This window comes from Lithobates pipiens, unplaced genomic scaffold (genome assembly GCF_037356315.1).
Source record: "Lithobates pipiens isolate NorthernLeopardFrog02 unplaced genomic scaffold, aLitPip1_a1.2 Scaffold_30, whole genome shotgun sequence".
NCBI classification, from domain to species: domain Eukaryota; kingdom Metazoa; phylum Chordata; class Amphibia; order Anura; family Ranidae; genus Lithobates; species Lithobates pipiens.
In genome coordinates this window covers 73,324,160-73,337,191 of record NW_027507791.1, presented here as the reverse complement: position 1 = coordinate 73,337,191, position 13,032 = coordinate 73,324,160, and the positions used below count along the sequence as shown (strand labels likewise).

The 13,032-nt window shown below is 43.9% G+C and overlaps 1 protein-coding gene across 1 annotated transcript in view; it reads left to right on the top strand.

Moving 5' to 3' along the window:
• EXOC5 (exocyst complex component 5) overlaps window positions 1-13,032 on the top strand; it is a 72,364-nt gene that overhangs the window by 26,803 nt on the left and 32,529 nt on the right. The window contains exons 4-6 of the mRNA XM_077464436.1: window positions 4,554-4,748; window positions 9,645-9,709; window positions 12,948-12,976. Of these exons, the coding sequence (XP_077320562.1) occupies window positions 4,554-4,748; window positions 9,645-9,709; window positions 12,948-12,976 (289 nt within the window). The remainder of the gene's footprint in view (window positions 1-4,553; window positions 4,749-9,644; window positions 9,710-12,947; window positions 12,977-13,032) is intronic.

The following is a 13,032-nucleotide window of genomic DNA, read 5'->3' as shown; positions in this document are numbered from 1 at the left end:
CGTTTCCAGGGATTCTACTCAAATATGCTTGTAGTTCCCAAGAAGGAAGGGGTACGTCCAATCTTGGACCTAAAAGCCCTCTATCACTTTGTTAAAGTGCAGAGGTTCAGAATGGAATCAATTCGCTCAGTAGTTGCTGCATTCCATCAAGGGTACTCCCTGGCGCCCTTGGAGTTCCAGGATGCGTACCTACACATACCCATGTGCCTGTGACAGCAGAAGTTTCTGCGATTTGCAGTCGGGGAAGCCCACTACTAGTTTGTGGCTCTCCCTTTTGGTCTGGCATCGGACCCCCGTGTCTTTACCAAGGTTTTGTCTCCGGTTTTGGCGTTGCTACTGCAATGTGGGGTCACGATTGTGTGATATCTAGATGATCTCCTCCTGAGAGCGTCTTCCACCTCAGAATTAGAGGAGGATGTGGCGATCACCATGCAGACTGCGAGAATTTGGGTGACTGTTGAACCTAAAGACCTTGGTGACTGTACAGACTCAGCGTTTGGAGTACCTAGGCTTGCTGCTAGACTCGATGGAAGCGAGAGTTTTTCTCCCTTCAGACAAGCTGCAGACTCTTAGATCCTCGGTAAAACTGCGGATGAACAGCAGGTGGTCGTCGCTTTGCTTTTGCATGCAAGTCCTGGAACTCATGGTGGTCTCCTTTTTGGGGCTGTACCGTTTGCCCAGTTCTACACCAGAGTCCTGCAGAAGGAGATCTTGTCAAAATGGGACAGATCTCAGTTGTCCCTGGATCGTCAGATTCAGGTGAGCTAGTCAGAGAATCACTGATCTGATAGCTTAGGTCCCTGGTTATTCAGGCCAGAAAGTCGTTCCTATTTCTAAAGTGGACAGTGATCACACAGGACGCCAGCCTTTTTGGCTGGGGGGGGGGTAATGGGGGTTCAGTCGGCTCAAGGCCTCTGGTCGACGGAAGAATCCAAGTTTCCGATCGAACTGAGAGCGATCAGGCTGTGCCTCTCCACATGGTCAATGAGACTGCAAGGATGAGACTGCAAGGATGTCCGATCAGGATCCAGTCAGACAACGCCACTGTAGTGGCATGCGTCAATCACCAAGGGGGGCGGCGAGTAGCTCAGCCGCGGCACGGGAGGTCGTTCACATACTTCGGTGGGGAGAGCGACATGTACTGGTTTTGTCTGCCATTTACATTCCCGGAGTGGAGAACTGGCAGGCGGACTGTCTTAGTCGTCAGATGCTGGACCCAGGAGAATGGGCGTTGCATCCGGAGATATTCAGGTTACTGTGCCTGAGGTGGGGCACACCAGACGTGGACTTCTGGCCCCCCGTCTCAATCGGATGGCGCCAAGATTCATGTCTAGGATAAGAGATCCGTGGGCAGATGCGCTGGTGGCTCCGTGGGATCAGTACCAGCTGATCTATGCCTCTCCTCCACTGAAGCTGTTACCACATCTGATTCGCAGAGTGGAAGCCGAGGGGATCCCAGTAATATTGGTGGTCCCAGATAGGACTCAGCGTCCCTGGTACGCAGACCTGGTGCGTCTGGTGGTATATGCTCTTTGGTGACTGCCATTACCAGAGGACCTTCTGTCTCAAGGTCCGATTCTCCATCCTACTTTACCATCGCCGGCTTTAACGGCACAGCTATTGAGAGCCAGGTGTTGAGGAATCGGGGTCTGTCGGACTCGGTGATCCCAACTATGTTGAGAGCACGGAAATTTTTCTTCTCTGAAGATATATCATTGTTCCTGGACGGCCTACATCTCCATGTGTGCAGAGAAAGGTTGGCATCCACGCTCTTTTTTTTTTTTTTTCCATATCCAGGATCCTGCTGTTTTTTTCAGCAAGGAGTAGACCAGAAAATGGCGTTAAGCACTATTAAGGGGCAAATATTTCAGCTTTGGCTGTCTTTTTTTTTTTTGTTTTTTTTTTTCTTTTTTTCTTTTTTTTTTCAGCGTCCCCTGGCGTCTCACTCATAGTGAGTACCTTTTTTGTTCAGGGGGTTCGTCATGTAGTCACTCCGGTGCGTCCACCGTTACCCCCATGGGATTTGAACCTGGTGTTATCGAGGCTTCAAGACCCGCTGCTTGAAAATATCAGGGAGTTTCCTCTGTTGACTCTTTCCCAGAAAGTGGTCTTTCTAGTGGCCATCACCTCGGCCAGGAGGGTTTTGGAACTGGCGGCCTGGTCTTGCAAGTCGCCTTATCTGGTTATCCATAAGGATAAGTTGGTGTTGCGTTCACAACTGTCCTTTCTAACGAAGGTGGTCTCGGCTTTTCACATTAATGAGGACATTGTGTTACCATCTCTCTGTCCTAGGCTGAAACACCCTAAGGAGGTGGAACTTCACACTCTGTACGTGGTTCGGGCTATGAAAGTGTATTTGTCTACCACTGCTCCCTTTCGGAAGTCCGACTCGATGTTTGTCTCGGTAGCTGGTCCCAAGAAAGGCATGGCGGTCTCATCAGCCACCATTTCCAGGTGGATCAGACAGATTGTAGTACAAGCCTACGCCTTAAAGGGGCGGGTGCCCCTCTTTCCGGTTAAGGCCCATTCGACAAGGGCAACTGGAACGTCTTTGGCCTTCCGACACCAAGCGTTTGTCGCTCAGGTGTCTAAGACGGCGACCTGGTCGTCTGTCCACACGTTTACCAAGTTCTGCAAGGTCAGTGCATCGGCTGATGCCTGTTTGGCTGCAAAGTTTTTGCAGGCGGCTGTATAGTTGCAATTGAATATGCAATATTTTTTCTTTTTTTTTTCGATAAAAACACAGTACCTTTTTAAGAATGCACTGTTGCATTACTTCCGCAGTTTTTTTTTTTTTTTTTTTGTGCGGTTGTGGGTAGTCACTCCTGTTGAGGGTACCCTGATTTTGTGGTGGAGGTTTCCACCCACTATTGTTTTCTGGGTACAGTTTTACTAGTTCCCACTTGCCATGGTGGATGAGGTTTTTATGCTGTTTTTCCCACCCCTCGTTTGACACTGCTTGGGGACGTCCCAATGGTCTAAGAGAGGAGCTGTGTCAATCGGTGAATATAAGAGAAAATAGGATTTTTTTTTTTGTACTCGCCGTAAAATCCTTTTCTCTGTAATTCACCGACCGACACAGCGCCCACCCCTCCTTTTATCTTTGTTATACTGCTTGTTGACGTACTGATTACTGCAAGGCAGGGTGGAGGGTTGATACCTAGGGGACCGCCCCCGGGTTCAACTGAAAGTTCTGAGTGTTGTTACAACTTTGCCTAGTGTCTCCTAAAGGGAAAGGTATACAACCCAATGGTCTAAGAGAGGAGCTGTGTCGGTCGGTGAATTACAGAGAAAAGGATTTTACGGTGAGTAAAAAAACACAATTTTTTTGTCTGTTAGGATGCATTGATAGCCTGTTCAAAATGAATGGCCTGCCTAACATAACACAGCTCAACCCACAAAAATGCATTGTATCACACTGCATTGTGGCATAAATGGGTCCATGCAAGAGTGATTGATTTGTTTTGGTCATCCCCTGCTGTCCAACTTTCGTCTTTTCATTTCTCCCTTAGTTCCTATAGCAGACGCAAGGAGCACATAAACCCATTCACGTCAGTTTTCTTTCCTCCCAGAAACTCATAATTTAATATTCCTACCACAATTATACTGTACAGGCAACATCTTTTTTTTTTGGACAACACTTGTGTAACCATGAGAAGAACATAAGTATATACTAAGTGCACAATAAAATAAACCCTCAGAAATGTCCATAATAATCATATGTGAACGAATCTTCTTGTGTGTGTGATCGGACACCGTGAAAAATAGAGTGCAAACGTGTGTCAATAAACTTGCTTAAAGTGCGCCACCCGAAGTGGTAGCAAAATGTGCTAACTATATATATATATATATATATATATATATATATATATATATATATATATATATATATATATATATATATATATATATATATATATATATATATATATATATATATATATATATATATATTAGTATTGGCATACTGTTTTTATTTTGTATTGTGGCGCCGATACCCAACACCCGCACATGGGAAGAGCATTACAGACTCCATGCACATAGTTTTCCAGGTGGGATTTAAACCCAGAACCTAGTGTGCTATCCATTTACTCACCTTGTGTGCATGGACTACTGTGCTAGGTTTTTTTTTTTTTTTTTTTTTTTTTATGCTCTGTGTGCATGAGGCCCAAAGAACAATTTATACAAGAAAATGATATGTGTAGCCAGCTTTAGAAAGTGAATTCCTCTGCCTGCAGCAAACTGATGACCTCCTCCCAGCCTCTGCAAACTCACTTGTCTAGAGCTCAGGGACCGCTTTTTTAATAAAGGGTAGAACTTTTCTTTAAAAAAATAAAACAAAACAAAACAAAAAAACGATCCTGTTGTCTATTGTGACCTGTCAGGAATGAGCTCATGCAGACAGTAAGTGCAAGCTAAGTGGACTTTAGCCCAGTTGCAATGTTTCCCGGGTAATATGAGAAAGTCTTTTGATTGTTACTCTAATTGAGCCTCTCTTTTATTTATGATTTTCACAGCAGGATAGCCTGATGGCATTATCTTTGTCTTTTCAGATAGCATTTCAGCATTTTCAAGAACTGGATGAGCACATCAGCTATGTGGCCACAAAGGTGTGTCATCTTGGCGACCTGTTGGAGGGGGTGAACACTCCGCGGCAGCGAGCTGTGGAGGCCCAAAAACTGATGACCTATTTTAATGAGTTTCTGGATGGCAATCTGAAGTCTGATGTGTTTAACAACCCTGAAAAGGTAAGGGCTGCCAGCAGGGCGTGAAGTGATTGCAAGCGACAAGCAGCGTTGCCCTAATTGCTTTGCCTTGTGCTGGTCGCACTCGCAGCCGTTGAGAGACTGACTTGTTAAAGTTTAATTGTTCACAAGTGTGCGTTTACAATATTATCCCGCCGAGCGCTTACAGATTTATTTATGCTTTAAAATGCTGTTAACTTGTGTTTTTTTTTTTTTTTTTATGTTTGATTTGCTGTCTAGCTGGTATTATGTTTAATTCAACAAGCCCATATGGCACATTAACGTTATAGAAGATTTTTGGCGTGTTGGCTCCGTGCGTTAAAACTGAAAGAGGCTTACCTTTATTTATATTTCTGTTCACAAACGAAAGACGTTTAATAAAAAATAATTGCAATAATACAAATAAAGAACACTTTTTTTTTTTTTTTTTTTTTCTTTCCTGTGCAGCTAGTTATAGGAAAGCTCTTTTTTTTTTTTTTTTTTTTTTTTTTTTTAGTTTTTATTTTTTTTTTTTTCCCCATACGTGATAATGACTAGCTTATTGTAAGTAATCCTATATGTATGTGTTAAAAAAATAACATTTGGTTATAATTAGACCTGCACAATTAACCGTCAAGAATCGTTATCGCAATCTTGACTAAAGTGTTTCACAATTCTTTCTATGCAAAGAATTCTCTCTGCTCTTCTGGAGCCACAGCCCTCAAAAGAAAGGAAGAGAAAAACCCAGTCTGCCAAGAAGTACAACATTATTTATCAGTTGAACTTAAGTATAAACTTTGTAACAATTTTGTCATTGTAACATTTGAAATGTTGCGATATGTCATTCACACCTGGGTGTTTTGAAATCGTGGGCAGAATCATGGCAAATCTGCCTGCGATTAAAAACTCCCATGCGTGATTGCAACCTTATTGTGATCAGACAGTAGGGTCAGAATTTGGCATACTGAACATGGATGCCTAGAGCCATCCAGTCTTTGGTTAGTAGTTGAAGCTGGTGGTTGATTGTGTGCACAGTGGTTACTTGGCACACATTATATCATGTAATACCAAATGAGCATCATTAGAATACTATAGTGCAGTGATGGCGAACCTTGGCACCCCAGATGTTTTGGAACTACATTTCCCATAATGCTTAAAGAGGAAGTAAACCCTGATGAGTTTACTTCCTCTTTCATTCCCTGCAAAGGTAAAGCATAATGGACTAATGTGCATCGCATAGTAGTCCATTATGTGTCACTTACCTGGCACAGGAGCCAGCGAAGTCGCCGCTGTCCCCTGTAGTCCGCCGCATCCATCTTCTTGGTGGGGTCTCGCAGCTCCGCCACTGTCATTCGGCGAAGCTGTGATGACGTCACTCCCGCGCATGCGCACAGGAGCCGACACGCGCGGCAGCTCCGTCGTTGAGAATGCCGCGCTCAGTGCGCCTGCGCGCCGCTGTCTATGGTGCATGCGCCGTAGACAGCAGTGCCTGTTTTCGGGCAAATATCTCCTAAACCATATAGGTTTAGGAGATATTTCTTTGAACTACAGGTAAGCCTAGATTAAGGCTTACCTGTAGGTCCAAGTGGTTTGTAAGGGTTTACAACCACTTTAAGGAAAATCATTTTGGTGGAGGGGGAATTATGGTGTGGGGTTGTTTTTCAGTGGTTGGGCTTGGTCCCTTAGTTCCAGTGAAGGGAACTCTTAAGGCGTCACTTTACCAAGACATTTTGGACAATTTCATGCTCCCAACTTTGTGGGAACAGTTTGGGGAAGGCCCCTTCCTGTTCCAACATAACTGTGCATCAGTACACAAAGCAAGGTCCATAAAGACATGGATAAGCGCGTTTGGGATGGAGGAAATTGACTGGCCTGCACACAGTCCTGACTTCAACCCGATTAGAACATCTTTGGAATGAATTAGAGCGGAGTCTGCAAGCCAGGCCTTCTCGTCCAACATCAGTGCCTGAGCTCACAAATGCACTTCTGGAAGAATGATCAAACATTCCCATAGACACACTCCTAAACCTTGTGGGCAGCCTTCCCAGAAGAGATGAAGCTGTTATAGCTGTAAAAGGTGGGCCAACTCAATATTGAACCCTACAGACTAAGACTAGGATGCCATTAAAGTTGATGTGTGCATAAAGGCAGGCGTCCCAATACTTTTGGTAATATAGTGTATGTTAGAATCACAGTTTAAGCTGAGTGCTTTTAGATAGAAGCAGTTGGTTTACAGGTGTATTTGCACATGTATCAAGCTTTAGAAGTATAGCTCATGTCCTTTTGAGTGTAGCAGAAAAGGGCAACTGATCATACAAATGTTAACAGGGACAATCCAGAAAGATTGGGATTATATGTAATTAGGCATAGCTGCAAACTAGCTGAAAAATGAAGTTTGCATTGGGGCTTAAGTAGAACTTTGGTTTTCCATTTGAAAAAAAAAATGTTCCACGACACTTGAAGTATTTTTTAACCTTAAAAAAAAAATCCTGTTCCTTTTTAAAGCATGTTATACAGCACAGTGCTTGTGCTGTGTCATTTGCCCCCCTGTAACAGCTGAAATACCTGGCTGATCCTGCCATCTCTGTAAACTGACCACGATGGCTGTTGATCTCTGACACAATGGTCAGTTTATGTGCCTCCGTCATCCACTCTGTCCTCTCCTTCGTCCTGCAGTATGACCCCCCCCCCCCCCTCCTCCCCTCCCGACATTAACGGGGGATCCTTGGCCCCACCCTCTGCAGCTGTCAGGCTGAGAGAGGAGAAAGATTGCGGGTCACCTGAGCGCCAATCGCCACTCTGTAAACGGGTATATACTGCATTCTTTTTATAAGGCACAGACACAGGGGGACATTGCATGAATAAACAGAGAGGATACTGTAATTATATATTGGTGGTTTAACAACCACATTAATTATAAGTGCACTGATAGGTTTCCCTTCCCTCTACAAAGCGCCTTAAATACCCATTGAGCCTATTAGTGTGGTCCAGGTTCCTTTGATGGTGTGGCAACGACGCTGCACTGCTCCTGAATTCAGAGCATAGTTACCGCTCTCATGTAGGCTGTGCCCTCTTGCACTACAGTGGGATGAGAGAGTTTTGAAGGGGCCGTGGCTATCAGCATTGTCTGCAGGTTGTCGATCAGTGCTTGGTCACAAATAGTCCTGCCCACTGATTTCTGGATTGACAGCACTGTTTGTGTGCTGCAGTGCCTGGGGGTCATACGAGACACAAATGAAGGAGGATTTGGCCCAATCAGGGAAGGTAAAAGAAAATGTTTTGTTTACTTTGAACTTGTATATCACATAGTAACAGGATTTGTCTACCTAAAACTGTTATTAGAAACCTAAATAAAAGATATTATCCTGGATGGCTTACTGGCGTTTCATCAAATTAGGCGACCCGTCAGAATGTGTAACGGAAGTGACGTTTAGTTGCCACCATCTTGCTACACCCCGCATTCCTCTACAGCAAGGATACTCTGAGAAGGGGGAAAGCAGGCATCTTGTTACACCCACTGGAGTTTTAAATTTCTCACTTATTTTTAACAGTAAAACGAGTTTATATCATACTTAGAACTTATCCAGTACTTGGAACTCCGTCTGATTAGTTAGATGATGAATTTTAAAAGCGGTGAACTCGTGTCAGATTAGCAAACCTATGAGATGAGCAAGCTTGTCGTTGCTTTTAACCAGTCAGAGTTCTAAGTACTGTGTGTGTGTGTGTGTGTGTGTGTGTGTGTGTATATTTATTTTTAACAATAAAGTAAGTTTATATCGAAATATATATATTTCGATATAAACTTGCTTTACTGTTAAAAATAAGTGTAAAATGCAAAACTCCGGTGGGTGTAACAAGATGTCCGTTTTTTCCCTTCTCTCTGTAGCCTTACTTTGGAGGAGTGTGGGTTGTAGCAAGATGGCGGCAACTTAACGTCACTTCCGTTACAAAATCTGACGGGTCGCCAAATCTGACAAAACACTGGCACTCCACATTGCTTCTGGCACTGTAGTCTCTGTATTAAAAAAAAGAAAGCTAAAATATAACAGAGAACCGCCATGATTGTAGTGATTGCAGCATGTGGTCAGACTTGGGTTCTTGGAGGCAGAAAGGGGACGGGTAAAGAAAAAGCATCTGTAATGGTATAAAGTGAATGGCTGGAATATATTTAGGTAGCTATTCATATCCAAAGAGCACTGAAGACACCTATTATTAGTCATATATCCAGTTTTCTGAGTGCAGAAATACTTAAAGCGGGATTCCGCTGCCGTTTTATTTTTTTTTTATTTTTTTTTACCTGTGTCACTGGTGGGCGATTCCTACGGTGTCTTTGCAGTCACGATCGGCGTCTTTTTAACCCCCAGCGTGACGATTTCATTGCTAAGGAAAACTTTTAAAAAAGCAGTCCGGCGGTTTCCATTTTCACTGTGGGCGTTTGAAGCCCACAGGCATTTACTTCCTGGATGTGATGATGCTGAGCTCCCAGCATCCACCGCTCCATCTCGCACATGCTCATTGAGTGTCCTCTTTGTTTTCCTTCCTCTTGCCTCGTGTGCTATAGTGGTAATGGCAGATAGAGCTGCCTGCCCACTTTCAAAATGGCAATTTCGGACATGCCCTCGTCACGTGACCGGCGTCCTCCTTCCGAAATCTCACGAGATTTTGGCATGACTGTGTCCCCCACTGATTCCTGGGAAATTTCCCAGGGACCATTGCGAAGCCGATAAACACGCCTACTCCCACGGGAGGAGAGCCCGGAAGTCGGCATAAACATTAAAAATAAAAGGTAAATACTGCATATTATTTTATTTCAATGGTCATAACTGCATCTATGTTCCAAAGCCATTTGAATAAGATGAACTTGCAATTTTCTGTACAAAACCGCTTTAATCCTCCTACTTTTTTGTATTCTGTTGGCAGATTAAAGAGGCAGCTGATATTATTCAGAAGTTGCATTTAATTGCTCAAGAGCTGCCATTTGATCGGTAAGTCATTTTTTTCTGTAAATGCTGTTCCCAGCACTATAGCCAAAACCTAACATTGAGGACTCCTTTCTCGCTGTAATAGGGCAAAGAAGGTCTATCATGAGTTATTAGTTGTCTATTTAAAAGGCAATTGTAGTGATATTCTTTCTGTATTTATTATTATGGTCTGGACTAATAAAATGAAACTGAAAAAAAAAGTTTTCCATTAACTGTTGCATGTAAATATTTTGGGGTCCCATTTATAACAGATGGCAAATATTACTATCTGCTTTCCAAAGATCCCCACAGTGTTTTTCTACACACTGTGGCTGTAGAATGCCGCTGTGTCCTTAACCAGTTGCCGACCGCCGCACGCCGATGTACGTCGGCAGAATGGCACGGGCAGGCATAAGGGCTTACATGTACGTCCCTTGCCTCCCGCGGGTCGGGGGCCCGATCGGGCCCCCGCCCGGTGCCTGCGGCGGTCGGTTTTCGTCCGGGAGCGATCCGGGACGAGGGGGCGGCCATTCATTCATGGCCACCCCCTCGCGATCGCTCCCGACGAATAGAAATCCCCCGTGACATCACTTCCTCTCCTGTAATGTAAACACAGGAGAGGAAGTGATGTATTCTCTCCTCCGTGTCGGTATTTTTCATTCCGACACGGAGGAGAGCGGATCGGTGAGTTGCACCAACACTCTACACACACAGTAGAACATGCCAGGCACACTCACACCCCCCCTTTACCCACCGATCACCCCCCCAATCACCCCTGCCCCCCAGTCACAGTGACACCAATGTCATTTTTATTTTTTTTTGCATTGGTGTCATTTGTGACTGTAATAACTGTTAGGGCAGTTAGAGTTAGCCTCCTTTAGTTCTAATGTACCCCCTAACCCCCCCAATAAAGGTTTAACCCCGTGATCACCCCCCGTCGCCAGTGTCACTAAGGCTGGGTTCACATTGCAGCGGTTTATGAGAACGAATGTGATTCGCACCGCACTGCAGTGCAAATCACATCCGATCTCTGTGCGATTCGAGTTCAGCCATTCGCCGCACCCGCCGCAAATTCGCACGGGACCCTTTTTTTGGCCCGCAGCAGAATCGGATCGCATGGGTGTTCACACCATGCGATCCGAGTTTGCAGATCGCACTGCGATATGCGAACTGATCTGGGGGTGTCAGTAGCATTTCACTGACACTCCCAGCAGTTCGCATAGGGCAGTGTGAACTGCCGCCGGGAGGCATGCGATGCGGGAACCCGCCGCGCATTCGTGGCGTTCCCGCATCGCTCCAGTGTGAACCCAGCCTAATAAGCGATCGTTTTTCTGATCGCTGTATTAGTGTCACAGGTGACGCTAGTTAGGCAGGTAGGTATTTAGGTTCGCTGCAGCTTTTTATAGCGCCAGGGACCCCCATATACTACCGCATAAAGCCCCCTGATTGCCCCCTAGTTAACCCTTTCACCAGTGATCACCATATAACTGTTACAGGTGACGCTGGTTGGTTAGTTATTTTTTTATAGTTTCAGGGCACCCGCCATTTATTACCTAGTCTCACTAGTGTACCCCTAAATTTAGGGGTGTCTACTTTCCAAAATGGGGTAATTTGGGGGGGGTTTGTGCCATCTTGGCATTTTATGGCCTTCAAAACTGTAACGCCCTTAGAAAGCCTGAAGGCGGTGCTTGGTTTTCGGGGCCCCGTACGCGGCTAGACTCCCAAAAAGTCCCACATATGTGGTATCCCCGTACTCAGGAGCAGCAGCAGAATTTATTTTGGGGTGTCATTTCACATATGCCCATGGCATGCGTGAGCAATATATCATTTAGTGACAACTTTGTGAAAAAAAAAAAAAAAAAAAAGTTTGTAATTTTCCCGCAACTTGTGGCTAAATATAAAATATTCCATGGACTCAACATGCCTCTCAGCAAATAGCTTGGGGTGTCTACTTTCTAAAATGGGGTCATTTGTGGGGGTTTTGTGCCATCTTGGCATTTTATGGCCTTCAAAACTGTAATAGGTAGTGAGAAGTGAACTCAAAAATTTACGCCCTTAGAAAGCCTGAAGGCGGTGCTTGGTTTTCGGGGCCCCGTACGCGGCTAGGCTCCCAAAAAGTCCCACATATGTGGTATCCCCGTACTCAGGAGAAGCAGCAGAATTTATTTTGGGGTGTCATTTCACATATGCCCATAGCATGTGTGAGCAATATATCATTTAGTGACAACTTTGTGTAAAAAAAAAAAAAAATTTTTTTTTTGTCATTATTCAATCGCTTGAGGCAAAAAAATTAAATATTCAATGGGCTCAACATGCCTCTTATCAATTTCCTTAGGGGGTCTACTTTCCAAAATGGGGTCATTTGGGGGGTTTTGTACTGCCCTGCCATTTTAGCACCTCAAGAAATGAGATAGGCAGTCGTAAACTAAAAGCTGCGTAAATTCCAGAAAACGTACCTTAGTTTGTAGATGTGACAACTTTTGCGCAAACCAATAAATATACAATTATTGACTTTTTTTTTTACCAAAGACATGTGGCTGAATACATTTTGGCCTAAATGTATGACTAAAATTGAGTTTATTGGATTTTTCTAATAACAAAAAGTAGAAAATATCATTTTTTTTCAAAATTTGCGGTCTTTTTACGTTTATATCGCAAAAAATAAAAATCGCAGAGGCAATCAAATACCATCAAAAGAAAGCTCTATTTGTGGGAAGAAAAGGACGCAAATTTTGTTTGGGTACAACATTGCATGACCGCGCAATTACCAGTTAAAGCAGCGCAGTGCCAAAGTGTAAAAAGACCTCTGGTCATTTACCAGCAAAATGGTCCGGTCTGAAAGTGGTTAAGTGTGTGTTTTTTTTTTTTTTTCTCTTTTTCTCACTTCTGCACTGCTCATCAGCTGCTGGGATGGGGGGAAAGGGAGCCCCATGTAAACTCCAAACTCGCTCGTTGTATCTTACACATGGCTGTGGATCCATGTAATCCAATTTAAGCCAATCATTAGGCACCTTGTGCTGTCACTTGAGACTGAAGAGAGGAAGTGAACCTTTTCCATTGCCCTCTATTGATAAGTGTACATTGGTTATCAAAACCTATGGATGTAGAATAAGTAAATGTGTAAGTAAAAAAAAAAAAAAAAAAATAAAGAAAAAAAGTGTAAAAAGGGTAGTTTTGACTCATAAACATTCTACGACCTGTATTTGTATGTTTCGTTCCTGTTTTAATGGTCTTCTTTTTTATCATGTCTTCTGTCCTTCAGGTTTGCAGAAGTAAAGTCAAAAATAGCAAGTATGTTTTGTATTTCTGATTTAATCTGTGTGTTATGTCCTGTGAGTTTGATTCAG